This window comes from Hypomesus nipponensis, chromosome 17 (assembly GCF_054491055.1).
Source record: "Hypomesus nipponensis isolate SF chromosome 17, ASM5449105v1, whole genome shotgun sequence".
Lineage (NCBI taxonomy): Eukaryota > Metazoa > Chordata > Actinopteri > Osmeriformes > Osmeridae > Hypomesus > Hypomesus nipponensis.
The window spans coordinates 7,068,867-7,086,646 of record NC_140377.1 but is presented as its reverse complement, the minus strand read 5'-3'; the positions used below and the strand labels follow the sequence as shown (position 1 = coordinate 7,086,646).

Sequence of the window (17,780 nt, the reverse complement as noted above, 5' to 3'; positions counted from 1 at the left end):
TATATGCTAGGCTTAAGTCATTACTGTAATGTCTTCAACGGGGCCCCAAAAGTCCAACTGATTAAACTAAAGAATAGCCTAAACATTCACTTTGAATGTTGATACCTTTCAAGTGAGTATTTATCCCCTCGGTTTATCTATAGGACTTTAGGCTGAGTACTCCATGCAATATGGGCCCTTCAACTATTTAGAGAGAAATCCAAACAGCTAGTGCAAAACAATAGCATTAGAGCTGTGTCTAAGCACCCCCCAACACACGGTATTTATTGAAGATATAATATTGTTAAGCCTATGATGGTCATTTTTCAAGAAAGAGAAAGGGTCGTGTGGGCTACAAATGTACACTCTAGTCTAGGGTTACAACTTTCAAATATTTTGGGAATATTAACTGTGTTTATTTTGTTGATCGCTCGAGTACTTTTGCGTTTTTAAACAACAATATCCATCTTTTTCCTGACAACAACAAAAAACATTGATTTAAATTTTTTTTTTGGCGGGGAGGAGGGGGGGGGGCACGACACGTCCAGGCCCAGGTGCCCGTGGGTTCTTACGTAATCCGTCCATGCACACACACCTACATTGGTGAAGCTGTTAGGTGTATCTCTGACTTTTTTTGCATACAGGACTTCCTATTTTAGAAAAAAGCAGAGGGAAAAGGGCCAGTGGTTTTCTTAGTTTGGTAGATCCTGGTTTTTGGCCTTGGAACACTGGCATGCGGTCAGAGGAGAACCCTGTAGGCAGGAGAGACAGACAAAGCCTCTATTGAGTTTTGTAAAAAGCATGAGTTGAGTTTGTGGGCAAAGGGCTTTTCTTGAGGGAAATCTATCAGATTTGTTTTTAGTCAAACTTTATTTTGGCTGAGAATTTGTATATTTTTTACACAGGTATTTAAAGGGGTCAATACGATTCCTAATGTTGCTGAAACTGAGCTACAGCCATGCACAGCCTTTGTGCCCACTAAGCAACCCAACCCAACCAAAGTCTTTTTAAAAGTGTCTTAAAAAGTATGAATAAGACTTGAAGAGATTCCAATCTGCTCTGGTCTTTTACGTATATGCAAATGCATATTTAAATCAAGGAATTTGAATGATTTGAATAGTCATTATTATAGGAGCAGAGTAGGGAGAGAGAGGGGGAAAGTGATAGAGAGAGAGAGAGAGAGAGAGAGAGAGAGAGAGAGAGAGAGAGAGAGAGAGAGAGAGAGAGAGAGAGAGAGAGAGAGAGAGAGAGAGAGAGAGAGAGAGAGAGAGAGAGAGAGAGAGAGAGAGAGAGGGGAAAGAGCACCTTTACTCCCTGGATGTTTTTTAATTAGGCTTTGCCTGGCCAGCAGATCAGAGCAGGATAATCCTCTGGTTTGATGGGTTGGCCGGTAGATGCAGGCCTAATTGGGGGGTGGGCAAGGACTAGGGACATAGACATTTGTCTGTCAGTGTGATAGAGAGTATGAGTTATCATGAACGTATGGGAGAGGAAAATGAGGGGGGTCAAAAACGTAACGAAGGTGACAAGTTTAGCAGGTTTAAGTGAGAGAGAGAGGGAGAGAGAGTGTGTATGTGTGTGTGTGTGAGAGAGAGAGAGAGAGAGAGAGAGAGAGAGAGAGAGAGAGAGAGAGAGGGTTACTGCACTGGCATGGGACGTCAGCAGCTTGTTGGATTGAGGTGCTGTGTCCTGCTGATTTTAATCCCGACTGATTAACGAACAGAGAGCAAGCGCCTGTGCGAGCCCTTCGGGGAAGAGAGAGAGAAAGAGAGATAGAGGGGGAGGGTGGCAGGGAGAGAGAGAGAGAGAGACAGAGAGAGAGAGAGAGAGAGAGAGGGAGCGAGCGAGAGAGAGAGAGAGAGAGAGCAGTCACAGAGAGAGAACCTGGGCATTCAATGTCGGGAGAGCACTCGGAGGGGGTCATTTTCAACGAAAGCCAAGGAAGTGGGAGAGGAATCTGACATTTTGCCCTCCTTTTGTACTTCGTGCACACTTCCCCCCTTCACCCTCCCCCTTGTTTGTCTCAAACCTCTTTCTATCCGTGTGCTGCTGAGTGGACGGATCAACGATGCCCACAAACGGAATAAACAAAGCCCTGAAGCTGCAGTTTGGCCTCATAAACCACGAGAGCCGCTACCTGACGGCGGAGGCCTTTGGCTTCAAAGTGAACGCCTCGGCCTCCAGCATGAAGAAGAAGCAGATCTGGATGCTGGAGCAGGAGGACCAGGACGGCCAGGTGGTTTTCCTGCGGAGCCACCTGGGGCGCTACCTCGCCTCCGACAAGGACGGCAAGGTCAGCTGCGGAGCGGAGAAGCCCGACTCCGACTGTCGCTTTCTGATCGTGGCCCAGTCGGACGGCCGCTGGGCCTTCCAGTCGGAGCCCTACATGCGCTACTTCGGTGGCTCGGCCGATTACCTCTCCTGCTTTGCCCAGGCCATCGGAGAGCCGGAGCTGTGGGCGGTCCACCTGGCCCTCCACCCCCAGGCCAGCCTGCTCAGCGTGGCCCGCAAGCGCTACGCCCACCTGTCGGCGTCGGAGGGAGAGATCTCCGTGGCCAGTAACATCCCCTGGGGGGTGGACTCCCTGGTCACCCTGGTGTACACGGAGGGCAAGTACAGCCTGAAGACGTGCGACAGCCGCTTCCTCAGCAACGACGGCAAGCTGGTGAAGGAGAACGCCCCCGCCACCGCCTTCACCCTGGAGCTCAAGTCCGGCAAGCTGGCGTTCAAGGACTGCGATGGGAAGTACCTGACCCCCATGGGCCCCACCGGCACGCTGCGCTCGGGACGCTGCTCCAAGCCCGGCAAGGATGAGCTGTTCGACCTCGAGGAGAGTCACCCACAAGTACTTTTCCAGGCTGCCAACAAAAGATTTGTCTCAGTCAAGCAAGGTAATCAGCCTTATACCTCTGAGAGGATGACCACGTGTTTCGTGTATTACCATCCCTCTGCAAGGGAAAAAAAAGATTTATTTTTACAAAATGGTGTTTTATACCTTCCGTTTAAATGTGTAAGACTGTGTGATCAATATGGGAAGCTGTTGGTTCTTATAGTGGGCCATAATTACATAGAAATTGCTTTTGCCACTCGCAAAGCTTCACACATGGTTGAAGAGACTGCCTGTAGTGTATGGGCGGGAATTGCACTCAAGGCTTTTTGTCACCATGCTAAGGAATCTTCTAATTTGTCTGTGCAGGAGAGGAGCAGGATGAAAGAGTTTTCACTGTCATAGAAGCCCGATTGCTTGATTGTCCATGCTGAACGGCTGAATGAGAAATAAATCACTTTCCTGTTGAAACAGAACACTGAGGCAACCGTGAGTGTGGGCTTCCGTGTGAAAAACAAATCACTTAGCTGTTTTGGACTGTTATAATAGAAGAAACATGTTTACAAATCACGTGCTTGGGTTTGTAAGAAGCAATGTTGTTCCGTGAGAACAAACTGGGCATTGTGCTCCGTCCTGAGATTGAGAGTAGTGCTAGGACGTGCGGGGCTTTATCAGTGTCCACCGGTTTAGTGGTAGTGTAGGGATGACACGTTCTTCACCCAAATGTGATGAACATGCCATCAACGAATTTACACCGAAAATGTCAACTCCTACATTGGTGTCAATACCTTTGGCACTGACACTGTGACAATGTAGGTTTAAACCATGGCACTCAGCACAGCGATGAGGTGAACCATAAAAAGGCCGGAATTGATACACAAGAGCAGTTGAGCAACACTTGTCCCTGTAGACCTGTGAGGGATCCATGGTTACACCCCGTGATCCAGCGAGTGGTTGAGAGCTGCCTGCCGTAAGGGGTAATTGTGGTAATGGGCTTTGTCATTTTCACTGTGTGTCCATTGAAGATTAGGACAAGGGCAGATGACTCCCATGACACACATCCAGGGGGGGGTTTCTTAATGACCAGTGACCAGAACCAGGATTGATGCTATAGTTAGACTGATACCGGTCGCTCCCAGACCTTATCCTTTGGAGTGAGAGTGGACGTATTTTTTCAACGACAAGTGGTTGTAATGAGGTCTCTCCATGGTGTGTGTAGCAGCTTGCGGGCCATTAGGCCGTACAGACAGCGATAGGCTGGTTAAAGTGTCCAGACAGATCAGTTACCATGTCCAGAGTCAGCTCTGGGGATGGACTTGGGTGGGAAAACAGACATTGGGATCTGCACTGTTGAACAGGAAGTAAAGACAGGTGAAAAGTCTGAAGAGCAATGACAACAACAGTGGAAGCGTTTTTTTAATGATGATTTTATTATTGCGCTATGTTGATGCTTACTTAAAAGACTGAGGACCAATATTGCATGCCTTGTTTGATATCACACTGGTTCACGACGTTCTTGGGAAAAAAAGTTACTCTAGGCCATTTGCATGTCAATTAATGTATATAGCTGTAATTATATACTAACGGGGAAAAGTCACGTTCATGAAATTTCTCCTTAAGCACTGAACTGAAATTTCATGCTCTTCAACTGGTCTTGAACTACTGCATTAAACTAAAATGACCCCAATGTTACCCGGGCCGAAAAAACACCCAAGAGTATGTTTGGAATTTGCATATTGCTTGAAGTGAAATGATCCTCAGGTCACATTGAAAACAATTTGACTACGATGCCCCCACTTGACAATTCTGCCCACACAAGATGCCCTGTCTGAACGGTGTGATGTTGGCAGGATTTGGCCTGTAGCTTCAGCTCCAACACATGTATTTTTCCTTCTTCAGGAACCAGGAACAACAAAAGCTGCTTAGCGGGCCCTGTGGTGAAGATTTGCATTTCACCACAGATGGAATTACCGCTAGCGAAGGAGCAAGATGGTTGGGTGTGTGGGATTAGGGTGGTAACAGGCTTAAGAGAAAGGTTGAGGGATATTTCTGTGGCATCTAAATTGAACCACAGCTAGCAGACAAGTAGCAGTCTACTGTAAGGGTCGTACGTTCACACTAATTCAGTTGAGCGGACAGACACTGGGGTTTTACTTGGGTTCATGGAAGGGGTGTAGGCAGGCCTGCAGCTGCTGTAGCTGTTGGATAACCAGAGAAGTGCTTGTTGTTTCAAAGGCCGTCAGAAAGTCTTGTCTTTTAGGTGCTTCGGTTACACCGTACAGTGTGACATTGCGTAAAGCAGGATGTAAATCCAACAGGGGTACTTCAATTGAATAATTTTGTCACATCTAAATCCGAGGCAAATTAGAAGACTAATGGCTTTTTACCCATTTCGAGTTTTGCATTCATCATGTAATTCAAACAAAGTATAGGATAGGAAAGGAACATGGAAATACCAAGCACACACTGAAGCCTACACTGCAGCTTGCAAATGACTCACAAGCACTACAAAGGCGCTAACTATCCAGATAGTTATATTATTGTTGTAAATTACTTTGTAAATGGAAAGCTTTGCAGAAAGAAAATAGATTGAAATATTTATTCTCAAATGTTTGATTTTGTTGCTTTGGCCCCGTCTTCGTTATATCCTTGATCATGCTGGGAAGGGTTTCTCCAAGGTTTTTCCAGTCATTCAGCTGCTCTCTTTAAGGTTTACCGTGGTGTTGCTCTGCAGAAGCTCCACATGAAGCACATAATGCTATTACACAACCTCAGGCTGGGGGATGGGGCATGGGCTAACAAGTGAACCCAACACACTTACAATTGACATTTTACTCATTCATCGAGTGCTTCTATTTGAAACAATGTACACTATGAATAATGCAGCATATGTGAGTGTGGCAGATAATCGTGGACTGGAGGTGCACAGTTCTCACCGTATTTCAGGGGTTAGTGTCAAGGTACTGGGGTATTTGAATGAATCAACACTTAATGTACAAGCATCCTATATAGGGGGATTATGAACAATGTGATATCAAATGTGTTTGATTGGCTGTTGTCTCTGATCCCTATTGATCTATCAGAGCAAATGCCTCTGTGGGTCCAAGTCTCTGCTCCGACTAGGAGCTAGGAGGGTTTGTAAGAGAGATTGTGGCAGGATAAGACACAAGGGCAAGTGAGAGGCTCATCTGCCCAGCAGGAGGGCGCACCAATGCAGTGCCAAGGTCGCTCCACGCCACCTCTGGCACCAATACCTCACAGAGAGATTGAGGCTGTGTATCACTTCAAAATACCAAAATAAAAGACACTATAACACAAATTGAGATGCAAAAACATAATGCAGTTGGTCACATCAGCCAAATCTCTCTACTTTCATGAACCTATTTCAAGATGCATCACACACTTTACAGGAATGTTTACTTTATAAAATGTACTATTCATAATATATATGAATATATATCCAAATGAACAGATGGAGACAGAACAACATTTCCTATACCTATAATATATATATATATATATATATATAGCTCTTCAGCTATATTTTTGTACTTTTTTCCAAGAAGCAATGCAGTACAGCTCTCAGTAGTACTGCAGAGTGAAGGTGATATTAAGAGACTAAGACGAGGGGCCTATGTCTAATCCTGTGGTGATAATGTAGCTATAGGGGGATTGTTGACAGGTTAATAATTAGATGTCACATTTTCACTGTGTTCACATTTCCCCTTTAAATGCTAAGGGTTATAAATGGCTTATAAAAAGAGATAGCGTCTCTATACTCATTGTCAGTGGAGTAATGGTGCAATAATTGGAACTGTCGGCTTTCTTCCTCTCTTTTGTCGGCCAGGGGTGAGTATCTCGGCCAATCAGGATGTAGAGACAGACATGGAGACGTTCCAGATGGAGATTGACAAGGAGAGCAAGAAGTGCATGTTCCGGACCAACGGAGGCACTTATTGGACACTGGTGTCTCACGGCGGGATACAGTCCACAGCGACAGAAGTGTAAGAATGGGGTATTCAGCTCCTGGTAATGGAATTCAGGTGCTTGTGTTAAAATGAAGCTTCTGACCCCTGCCTGCCCTTCACACATCCCCTACAGGGAAGCCAACACCATGTTTGACATTGAATGGCTCGGTCGGAGAGTGGCTCTCAAGGCCAGTAACGGGAAGTATGTCTGCACCAAAAAGAACGGGCAGCTTTCAGCAGTCAGCGATTCTGTAGGTGAGAGCTTTGATCTCCATCCTTTGATCTCCATACTTAGTTGCCGTGTATCTTTTCTTTCCTAAAATCATTGTGTTTTTCTCACCCCGGACACTGAACTAAATATACTCAAATGATCATGAGCTGTTCAGTCACTTCAGAAATAGGGCTGAGAATACTGAAATGATCATGAACTGTACTGCATGATAGTCAGGGATCATTAGGATAGATTTCCAGATCACGGCTGGAGATGAGGCACTGAAGCCAGGCGTCTGTGTTGCAGGTGATGACGAGTTGTTCCTGATGAAGCTCATCAACCGCCCGATGTTGATCCTTCGAGGAGAGAACGGATTTGTGTGTCACCACAAGAACTCCAACACGCTAGACTCGAACCGTTCCGTCTACGACATCTTCTCATTGCTCTTCAGTGATGGAGCCTATCACATAAAAAGTCAGTGTGGGTCTGTCTGTGACAAGGCCTGCTCCATGTTACAGTGTGCACGTGTGTCCTAACATTGATTAACTTGCCCTCAGTAAAATACATAGCTCTTCCCTCACTTCAACTAATGCCTGTGCCCTGTCCACAGGCGTGGGCGGAAAGTTCTGGTATGTCTCCAGCAGTGGGCTTGTGTGCTCCGACGGAGACAAGCCTGAGGACTTCTACTTGGAGTTCCTGGAACATGGGCGTGTGGGCATTAAGGGCAAGAATGGCAAGTACCTGCGTGGGGACCAGGGAGGCACGCTGAAGAGTGACGCTGCCGACTCAGACAGCTCCTCCCTCTGGGAATACTGAGCCCCCTGGGAGAGCTTGGGGTCGGAGGAGCATGGAGGAGGAGGAGGAGGAGGAGAGAGGGAGGACCCGCACCCACTCATGTCAAACCCATCCCAGACACATAGACTGACCAGACCGGGGCAGACCTTCACCACTGTTTGTATGTAAGGGGAGCTGCATGGCGACCTTCTTGTTTTCTATTTGGAGAAAGTGAAAAATGTTAGGATGTTCTTTGTTCATGTGTGTGTTTTCTTTCCCTTTTCCCCAAAAATGTAATGTCTGTGTTATTTTCCAAGTGACATTGCCAACATCATGAAATATACAACGTCTTCAATTTGAGACACACATTGTACAACCAATACAAATGCATTACAAACTGTTCCTGTAGATAATAAATGCCCTGTCCTCAGTTCAGTCAAGACACTCATGTGATTGATTTCACCATTTATTCATATACCTGAGAATAGGTTTAAAATTGGCAGAATGGATGTATATGGGGAAGCGCTCCCTGCCTTCACTGCAGCATGCCTGACATGAGGCAGGGAGCAACAAGTTTAATCCCCAACGGGGAGTACAGACAGACAACATGGGGGAGAAGGGGAAGGTGGTGGGTGGCAGCAGCGCAGAACACTAAGGTTAGCGAGGATGGGTGTGCGTGCATGTGTGCGACTTTATTGCGCCGCCTATCGAGCTAAGCCTATGGGCTAAGAACACGGCGATGGGTGATATGACGCGCGCTGCCCGAGTGCCATGCCTGAACTGCCTTCACTTCACATAAGTTCATTATCATTCTGGGTAAGGCAACTCGACACCCAGCCAGAGGGCAGATCTCTAATGAGGAGTCGAGGAAAACACCTGCACCCATTGACAGTGCTGTCCTAAACTCCCACAAGACACATCTTGGCATTTGGCTCCATCAGCTGCTTATGATAACCTTTGTAGATAATGGTATATATTACATCAAACAGTCATGTCTGTCACCAAATATATCTGGCCTAATGTGAAACAAGAACAGCTATAGGCTACTAGAACACCTATGAAAGGAGGTCACGTCCGGTTGGAGAAGGCAGGTGCTGAGAAGGAGAGCATTTTCACTGTTATTTCCAATTGCTTGCTTTGGAGGTGGCACATTGTTTAAGCAAACTGTGAGCTCTAAGGTTGAACATTCCTTCCCACAATACCCAATACAGTGCAAACGCCTGCATTCATTACACTTACAAATGACCACATGCATGTATGACTAGTCTGGTTAATAATAAGTGATGGTAATATGAGGGAAAAGCAAAAGACCAAAGTATTGAGTGCATTTCATTACATTTAAATCTACCATTGAGTCACCTCTGGCACAGACATCTATGAGCAAAACCTTAAACATTTTGGTCCAGTTTGCCAGACATGGAGCCAGCCTAGTCTTAAAGTAAGATAAGAATTTAATGAAAATCTCCATTGAAAATGTGTTTAGTCTAGTCTAAGACAAGGCTTAATCCATGTCTGGGAAACTGGACCCCTTTGTCAGGATAGAAGTCCAGTCACATGCTTCTGTTATCAGTTTGTGCTCTAAAGTTCTGTCTAGAGGCCTTACACTGTAACCCTCCCCCTCCTTTCCCATATACTGTATTCTATGCAAGTCTTCTCCCTGAGCCCCCCCTGTAGACCCCCAGCCTACCCTCTCAAATTAAGATAAATGTGCATCTGAGATCAATGGAATAGCGTTAGTGTTTAGAGTACTTTATGCTCTATTTTTGCTTTGGTTAGACATACCATCCTCCAGTTTTGCCATATTGCTTTTATCATCAAACCCACCTTCTCAGATACAATGCCATGAGTGTGGAGGCAAAGGGTCGATTGGGAGCTTGCTGCATCCAGCCACGTTTGCCAATCCTTCCAGTAGCAGCAGAATGTGGAGTTCAGAGTGAAGTGTCTGTGAGAAGTCTAAGAAATCTAATTTACGATGGATCCTTCTGGAAAACAATGTCACAACCAATTACAGGCTGTCCACTACAGTCTATTTCAGTTTGAAAAATTATGTTTTAGAAGGTTATCATTCCAGGTCAATAGAGATCTTTTTTTCTTTTTATGTATTTTCCTGAAATTGTTTATAAATGGTGTTGATTATAATAAAACCAAACTTGTTGATGACCATGTTGTTATTATGAAGTAATTCTTAGATTTTCTTTTAGTGTCCTATAGGGTGTATTTTCCTTTGCCATTACTTGCCTGTGAGCAAATCATGCATAATGCATAATGTATAAATATCTCAACACTGTCGACATTTATGGTAAACAACATCAACCATACAGCTATCAATTCTCATGATGAGCAAAATAAACACATTTAAAGATGAGTATCTATCAAATCGACATATTATTTCCATCATGATTATAGAGTAAATTAAATTGTGATAATCCATAGTCATCCTTTGGGTTGGCGCTTCCCTTCAAAAATGTTAAACTCTGATAGTTGCTTCGTGCATGGTTTTAGATCCTTCAATTCCAGCAGTTGCCTCCAGCTTGGAAAAGCAACGCCTAGGCCTATTGATTCGGTTTTTAGACTGCTGTTGATCCAGAGTTTTTTTTGTTGTTGATTTTTCTGTTGTGAGATTGACAACGATTGGTCGACCATTTTTCAGTCCTGTCCCTAACCCTACCACAGAAGATGTATTTTCACATTCAGACCAATGAAATTATTGATATGCCTTTAGGATGTGAAGAGACCTTCAACCAGTAGCCTATATAAAAAAGTAAAACAAATCACATCCTATCTTTAACGACGAGCTTACATTCAATCTCTTGACAAGGTACAACAGACGTCAGAGTCCACGTGATCCGATAGCCTACAAACCTATGTAGGCCATTTTCAAGCCATAGACGTGTCTAAAATGTTTTAATGCCGTTTGTGCAGTAGGGAAAGAGACTGGATCAGATAGGTAACACGTTTCGAATATTTAATTTTTTACATTTACATATTTACATTTTTTACTTAAAAAGCCTACTTCTAACTTAACCTGGGTGGGGGGTCTGAAAATACAAGTGTGCCAGCCCAGTTGTGGGCCGCCAGGCCTCAACCTATCTTCCGCTAAGATCGCTAGAGGGCAGTAGCCTACCCGTCAACATTAGTTTGAGATGTGCTGAGTTATGCAGTTTTATTTTATTTCAAACGGGCTGCCATCTGTTACAACAGGGTACGCAGGGTAGACACGCTTTGTCATGTCAATTAACAGCTTTAAAGGACGACCTTGTACAGGCCACAAACTAGTGTGTTGGTGATAGGCTGCACATCCTCTCTCACAGATACTTTGTAATGATTTCCACAACAACCTAATGTGAACAATTAGTTCAGGATTTCTCCCCAAAAAATTATATCAAGCTCCTTTCCCACACAATAATGATTTAATCAATGCAATGACAAACGGGTATAACTGTTGTAACAACAACAGTTACTTTATTAAATATGCAGAATAAATCAATAACAGACTACAGAATACATACCATGAATTTCCTGTTCAAGCCTTGACTCACTTCCACCAGTGTATAATAGATGGGAATGAACGGTTGAGACAAACCTGCGCGCCAGTTCCTTGCCTGCCCTCCACACGCAGCAACGAAATTATTGCCCGGTCTATGGCTGTCAGTGCTTGTGCTACAAACGTGATTTACTTTAATATGCTACTCAGTCTGTTTTCTTGCAGGAATTTAATTGTATTCATAACAACAAGCATGTGGCTGATGAGAGGCTAAAGGACGCCAATGGAACATTACCATGGAGAGCTTTGCGCATCGTGTGTGCCCTTACTGTTGGTTATGCTAATCTGACCATGGGATTCTACTAAACCGATCACCGTAAAAAAACTATTTTTTATTTTTTACAAAATGAGGTACGGAGTGGTTGTTCTTGTTGCTGGATTTTCTGGTTTACTCAGTTTTGCCTTACTTGCTGTGGCAATTGGCAGCGAATATTGGTACATTATCGATGTCAAACCCAACCATCCAGACTTTGAGGACCTGAGTTCTCATTCGGGGCTTTGGAGAATATATGAAGGTAGGGATGTTGCTGTATTCCACTCACTCTGTGGTCAATATCAAATAATCTCATCCGACATTATCGACGTTGATTTTCATGGTTTGTAAAAAAAAGTACAAAATCACAAGCTGTCAGGCAAGTATCAATATTAAACTGGTGTGGGGTCATTGTAAACACTTACACCACGTGTTGCATAAGTAACAATTAGGTTACTTTGTCCCCTCGTGGATCATTAAACATATTTGACTTCCCATGATAAATGAGACTGATTATCTTTCTCCTGTAGATGAGAACGAAAGAACGTGCATCTGTTAGGTTTTTCCTCAAGCAATTGCCTACGCAATATGCTTGCTTTAGACATTTTGCTATTTGAAACTAAATGTTTGGAAAGTATAAAAAGTCAAAAATGAATATGTAAACGTGGTCAACAGTACAGATATTTGATCAAGCCATGTCTTGAAATGTAATTGAAGTATCACTCACATTTACACGTCTTTCAATACCCCATTTACCATTCCACTGAGGTTCTTCTGATTGCCATCACTGAAGGCATCTGAATTTTGAAGTCATAGTTCTTATCATCCACATTACCTGTACTTAAATGTAATAGAGACACATACTCTTATTGTTTTATATAATGGGTTTAATGCATCCTTATTGATTCAGTATTATATAAAAATATGACTGTGGTGTTACTTACCAACCATCCCTTTGATGAACCATCTGCTAGACATCACCCAAAAGACCAAGAGCTGGAAATGGCTGCAATAACTGCCAGCTAGTACTGTAAAGTGAAAGGCTGATATTTACAGTATTTAGCTTGAGGCAGTTTGCTGGACTGAAGTAATAATTCATGTACCGGTAATACTTTATAGTTCATATTATCCGTGCATGGTAGCTTGACCCGACCTGTTGATCAACGCGATGAGGAGTGATGGGGTAAGGTGTGTAATAAATAAGCTCCTATAGACTTTCAATTATTATGTGTTTATTTACATAGTATTTATTGAGGAAGTGAATGATATTATTGAAATTGAAATGAAAGCCTTTTGTCCTCTCTGTCCATGTGACTCTTCTATGTCATTCTACTTACTAAATCTACAGGAAAAAATGCCAGTTCCCACCTCATTCACTCCTTCACAATGGACACATCCACCCTGTCGGAGGTAGAGAGACATCTTATCAGTGAGTGTCATTGTTGCGCCATCACAGATTCAGGGCTTAAGAGCCTGGTAACTATAGCCTAAACAATGAATCTGCTATCTGCTGGGCAGCCATATCGTATGTTTACTCTTTTGTTTTCATCTCAATCCCGGTTCTGTGTACATACATTCTTTGAAAAGCGATATTGTTGTCTTCCAAATGCCGATAATGAACAAAAACAATGAGTGCAATATTAATTACACAATGAAAGATCAGGCATCATAAGGCACATGAGCATAACATCACGACGCATACAGTACATGTGCTTCCAGCTGTTCCCCAAACATATCTGTTTTGAAACACTGTCTCTGAGCCGTTGAAAGAACAGAAAATTGTCCTTGTGGCTTTACATAACACCATGTAAAGCCTGACAATTGACTGTTTCTGCCCAGTGATGTTGTTCTGTCGGTTGTCCCATTCCCTCCAGAGCTTCACAAGGTGATCGTCATCCTGCTGCCTATCAGCCTGGTGCTGCTGGTGTTCGGCTGGATCTCTGGTCTAGTCAGCTCTCTGGCCCACAGTCCCTGCCTGATCTCTGGCTCCGCTTCCTACTTTCTCCTCTGCAGTAAGTAGGACTGAATCCTGCAAAGCTTGTGGCAATGAAATAATGATTGTACTGTGAAGCTGTACAAAAGAAAAATCATTGTGGTTATGAAAGGTTCAAATGTCGTCAATAGCTCGACAGTACTTTGCTATTGTGCTTGCCTACGTGGGAGGGTAAAACATAGTACATATCTGATATTGTACTGGTGTTGTATACATCATTACACTGTTATTTAGGCAGAACTCAGGTTAGCAATCTTGTCTACACTGTAGTAAAGTGCAATGTATGCTCTGCTAACTAGGTTGACCCCTGAAAGTCAGTACTACAGCACTGTGGGACCCCATAAGCTCAGAAACCACCTCTTAACTTTACACGATGGAGCTTCTATATACTTTAGTTGACATATGATTCGATAAAATTTAATTGCTGGTTATATTCAGAGCACTCTACAGAGATATCTGCCAATCCCTAATAGCAAGAATCTGCAGACAGCTGGATGCAAGCCCTGCATGGTCAAACATGTGACAAAAGCCAGACATCTGAAAGCATTGATTTCCTGCTCTCTTATGATCTTGTGAGATGATTTTTCACATTTCAGGTTTTCATTGGACCATGGTATTGGATCAGCAATTACCATTTTTCTATCCTGGATACTGGACCAGTCTCAAAGCACATAATGCTACCAGTTGTTACTGTAACAAGTGTATTGAAATAGCTCAAATTAAGAGTTAATAAAACAAACAAGCTTACTTGTTGAACAGAAATGTCAGATTCCATATCAATGCCGTAGTTTTTTTAGCTACATGTTTGAATGGTCCAGGTTTCGACTATACATTTCGACTGTCCACTGAAGCGAAGCATAGGTGTGACAAAGGTAATCGTTCTTTTTTTGACAAGTCAAGTGTAGTGTTTTTTTGGAACGGTTGCACTACACAGAGTTAATAGCCCAGACAGTTTTTGAACTGCATACAGTAGGTTTTTAATTCAAGAACAGAATGAAGACAATCATGACAAATAAATGAGTGCACCGCTTGCGAATAACAACTGACAGCTGTCAAATGCAGATGTATTTTACAGGTAGGTAGTTTAACTTTTCTTTCATAGTTACAGATAAAATATCATTCTAAACCCAATTTGTGTATCATATTGTATCATATTTGCATATTTGGATTATCCTTGCAGAATTATGAGTTAAGGAATGGTGAGGATTAGGTGCTAATCTTAGCATTACAATATCTAAACAATAGCAGAGAGACAGAATGCTGGACCAGTGATTGAATGTTTCAATGATTATTGACCTGGATAGCAATGCCATTTATTAGCAATTGCTGTATGTCTTGACTCAAAACAATGGCAAAGTCAGTTTTTTCTGATCTCTAAATGTTTATATACATATGTAAATATATGTGTGTACCAATATATATATATATATATATATATGTATGTATATATATATATATATATATGTGTATATATACATATATATATATTTATATTTATATATTTATGTATGTGTATATATATATATATATATATATATATATATATATATATATATATATACATTTACATTTTTTTATAATCTTGAAGGCAAAAATATATATTGGAGACTTTTACATGCTTTAATCTAATACAAATTGTACCATTTCTGATTTTACATTATCCTGTACATACAGTATATGGTTATACTGGCAAGTGCTGTCAAACCTTCAGACAGCCATATGGTTATACTATCAACTCAAGTCTCAGCATTGTATTGTCCTTACACTGCCTGAGAATCACTTATTCTACAGAAAAATAAGCATCCTGCTGTTCTTTTGTTGACTATATATAGATCCAAGCCTCTTTATCACTGCTGACCACCTGGAGGTACAAAACATCATCACCTGGCTAGATGTATTAACATGGCCTCTCGTTCCCCTGAGAGACTAGTTCTGTTTGCCGACACTATATCATGTATGTGTCCTGATAGTGTTTTCTCTTTATTGAAGAGTTTTCTTCGTTGCAAAAAATTGGATTGGGCTTTGGGCCCGTACATGTAGTGTACAGTATATATACAGTAAATGTTAAACCAGATAATGTACGGTTAATTAGATTTCTGTTTGGAGCGTTCTGTGTTGGCACCATGTGTGTAACAGGCACAGTATTTGATTGAGTACAGTGTTTTCTGTAATCTTTTGTTTTGTCAAGCACCTCTTGGGAAATGAGGTCTATTCCACAACAAACACCCTCAGCCAGACAGTTTTGTTTGTTTTATTGTATTGCATGTTTTCTGCTCCTGACAATACAGGAAAAATCAATCGTTGGGGTTATAAACATTTTATTTTGGAAATCATGCTTAAAAAGTGCTTCATTAATTGTATGAAGGCCTTAAAGATAATGCAAATATTTCAATGGTTTCAGTTTGTACAAAGTCAGGGAGTCAGGTGGCTGAGCGGTTAGGGATCAGTAATCAGAAGGTTTCCGGTTAGATTCCTGGTTGTACCAAATGAAGTTGTGTCCTTGGGCAAGGCACTTCACCCTACTTGCCTCAGGGGAATGTCCCTGTACTTACTGTAAGTCGCTCTGGATAAGAGCGTCTGACCTAATGTAAATGTCTAAATAGTCAACGGCAAAACCCAATAACTAGATTTTTCCTCCTTTTACCTTTACAATGCATTTCCAATAGGTTTGTACAGTACTGTTGATCAAGTAGTAGAAACCTTCAGAATTTAGACTCTTCATCTTCAATTTGGAACAGTGCTGCATGATTTATTGTCCGTTCCCCATCTAGATTGTTAATTAGCTGTGAACAAGGCAAGAGTAAAATCAGATCATGTCTTGAATTTAGATTAATGTTTAAAACCGCTCCATGGTTTTTCCACTTTAGTCTGATAAGGTAGGCAGATGAATTTAGTGTACCACCATCATAGCTGTTGGTAAATTGATTTTACCTGTGTGTATAAACATTTATGTGTAAACAAAGCAGACAAATAGACTATTCTAGAAATCAGTTGACTGTATACAGTGTGTGGTTAATTAAAGGCTTACTGTATCTCACATTTTTGAACATTGTATTGATGGACTGGCAGGTATACCAAGGGGTTATGTGGCTAATAATCCTAAACAAGAAACTGTAGCTTAAAAAGTATCTTATCTTCTGTAGAAGGCAAAGAAACACTTTCTCTTTTGTTGACAAATGAAACAGCTTAGCAACCAAAAGCCACTATCTTTGATATAAATATTTTAGGTGATTTAAAGGTAATGTATATTGTGAGCGTATTATTTGAATAGGCAGTTCAAATGATGGTTTTGTGTTTGTCACGTAGGTCTGTCACAGTGGTTGAAGGTTTAGTGAAATAAGCTTTCATCAAACTCAGGAATTTTCAGACAGAATTGGTACATTTCAAAAGGTTGATTCCAGATATTTGCACATCAGAAGTTCTGATCTTCATATGATCTCTTTTGTGCTGTAACATTCAAATTTGTCTGTTTGTCTGACTGATTTTCTTGCCAAGTCTATCTGACTTTGGTTCGTCTGTCTGTTTCTCCATATTTCTCTCTCCTGTCTGTTTAACTACTTATCTGTCCATAAGTCTGACCTCTGTTTGTTTCTCTCCACAGGTCTGTTCACCCTGTCTGGGGTGAGTGTGTATATCAGCTACTGCCAGCAGGCTCTGGCAGAACTCCAGCAGGTGTTGGGTCCTGAAGAGCTGTCTTTAGTGGATGTGTCCTATGGCTGGTCTCTTGCCATGGCTTGGCTCTCCTACAGCCTAGAGGTGACCACTGGCCTGCTGCTCATACTAGCTGCCAGGATAGCCCAGGTGCAGGGACATCATGATTCTGGCATTGCCATCGCAATGGTATAGAGAGAGAGACAGAGAGAGAGAGAGAGAGAGAGAGAGAGAGAGAGAGAGTGAGAGAGAGAGAGAGAGAGAGAGAGAGAGAGAGAGAGAGAGAGAGAGAGAGAGAGAGAGAGAGAGAGAGAGAGAGAGAGAGAGAGAGAGAGAGAGAGAGAGAGAGAGAGAGAGAGTGAGAGAAAGAGCTTAAGAGAGAGGGAGAGATAGAAAAGGAGGGAGAGAAAGAAAGAAAGACAATAACAGAGAAAGAAACTCCCACAGCTGGAGGCTGTGTTTAAACTTTGAACCAGATCATGTCGACCGGACCAGTCAACGACCAGACCAGACCATATCAACCTCGATTCATCCCACTTCAATGCAGTAGTCTAAGTAAAACAAACTATGAATGCTAAGC

At 42.3% G+C, this 17,780-nt stretch overlaps 2 protein-coding genes across 4 annotated transcripts; both read left to right on the top strand.

Annotated features, from left to right (window-relative positions):
• Positions 1-2,047: 2,047 nt before the first annotated feature.
• fscn2a (fascin actin-bundling protein 2a, retinal) lies at positions 2,048-7,801 on the top strand. Of its 3 annotated transcripts, none has more exons than XM_084678164.1 (5): positions 2,048-2,870; positions 6,654-6,810; positions 6,908-7,029; positions 7,292-7,459; positions 7,596-7,801. In XM_084678164.1, the coding sequence occupies exons 1-5, from the start codon at positions 2,048-2,050 to the stop codon at positions 7,799-7,801; spliced, it is 1,476 nt and encodes a 491-aa protein (XP_084534290.1). The 3 variants fall into 3 exon arrangements, with proteins under 3 accessions (XP_084534290.1, XP_084534291.1, XP_084534289.1); XM_084678165.1 differs by having other exon boundaries at positions 7,292-7,473; positions 7,610-7,801; XM_084678163.1 differs by having other exon boundaries at positions 6,908-7,074; positions 7,259-7,459.
• Positions 7,802-11,372: 3,571 nt separating this feature from the next.
• Positions 11,373-17,438, top strand: LOC146253244 (transmembrane protein 235). Its single transcript, XM_084678416.1, has 4 exons — positions 11,373-11,818; positions 12,905-12,985; positions 13,431-13,568; positions 17,151-17,438. Exons 1-4 carry the CDS (start codon positions 11,650-11,652, stop codon positions 17,393-17,395), a joined length of 633 nt encoding a protein of 210 aa, XP_084534542.1. The 5' UTR covers positions 11,373-11,649; the 3' UTR covers positions 17,396-17,438.
• The last annotated feature ends 342 nt before the right edge of the window (positions 17,439-17,780 follow it).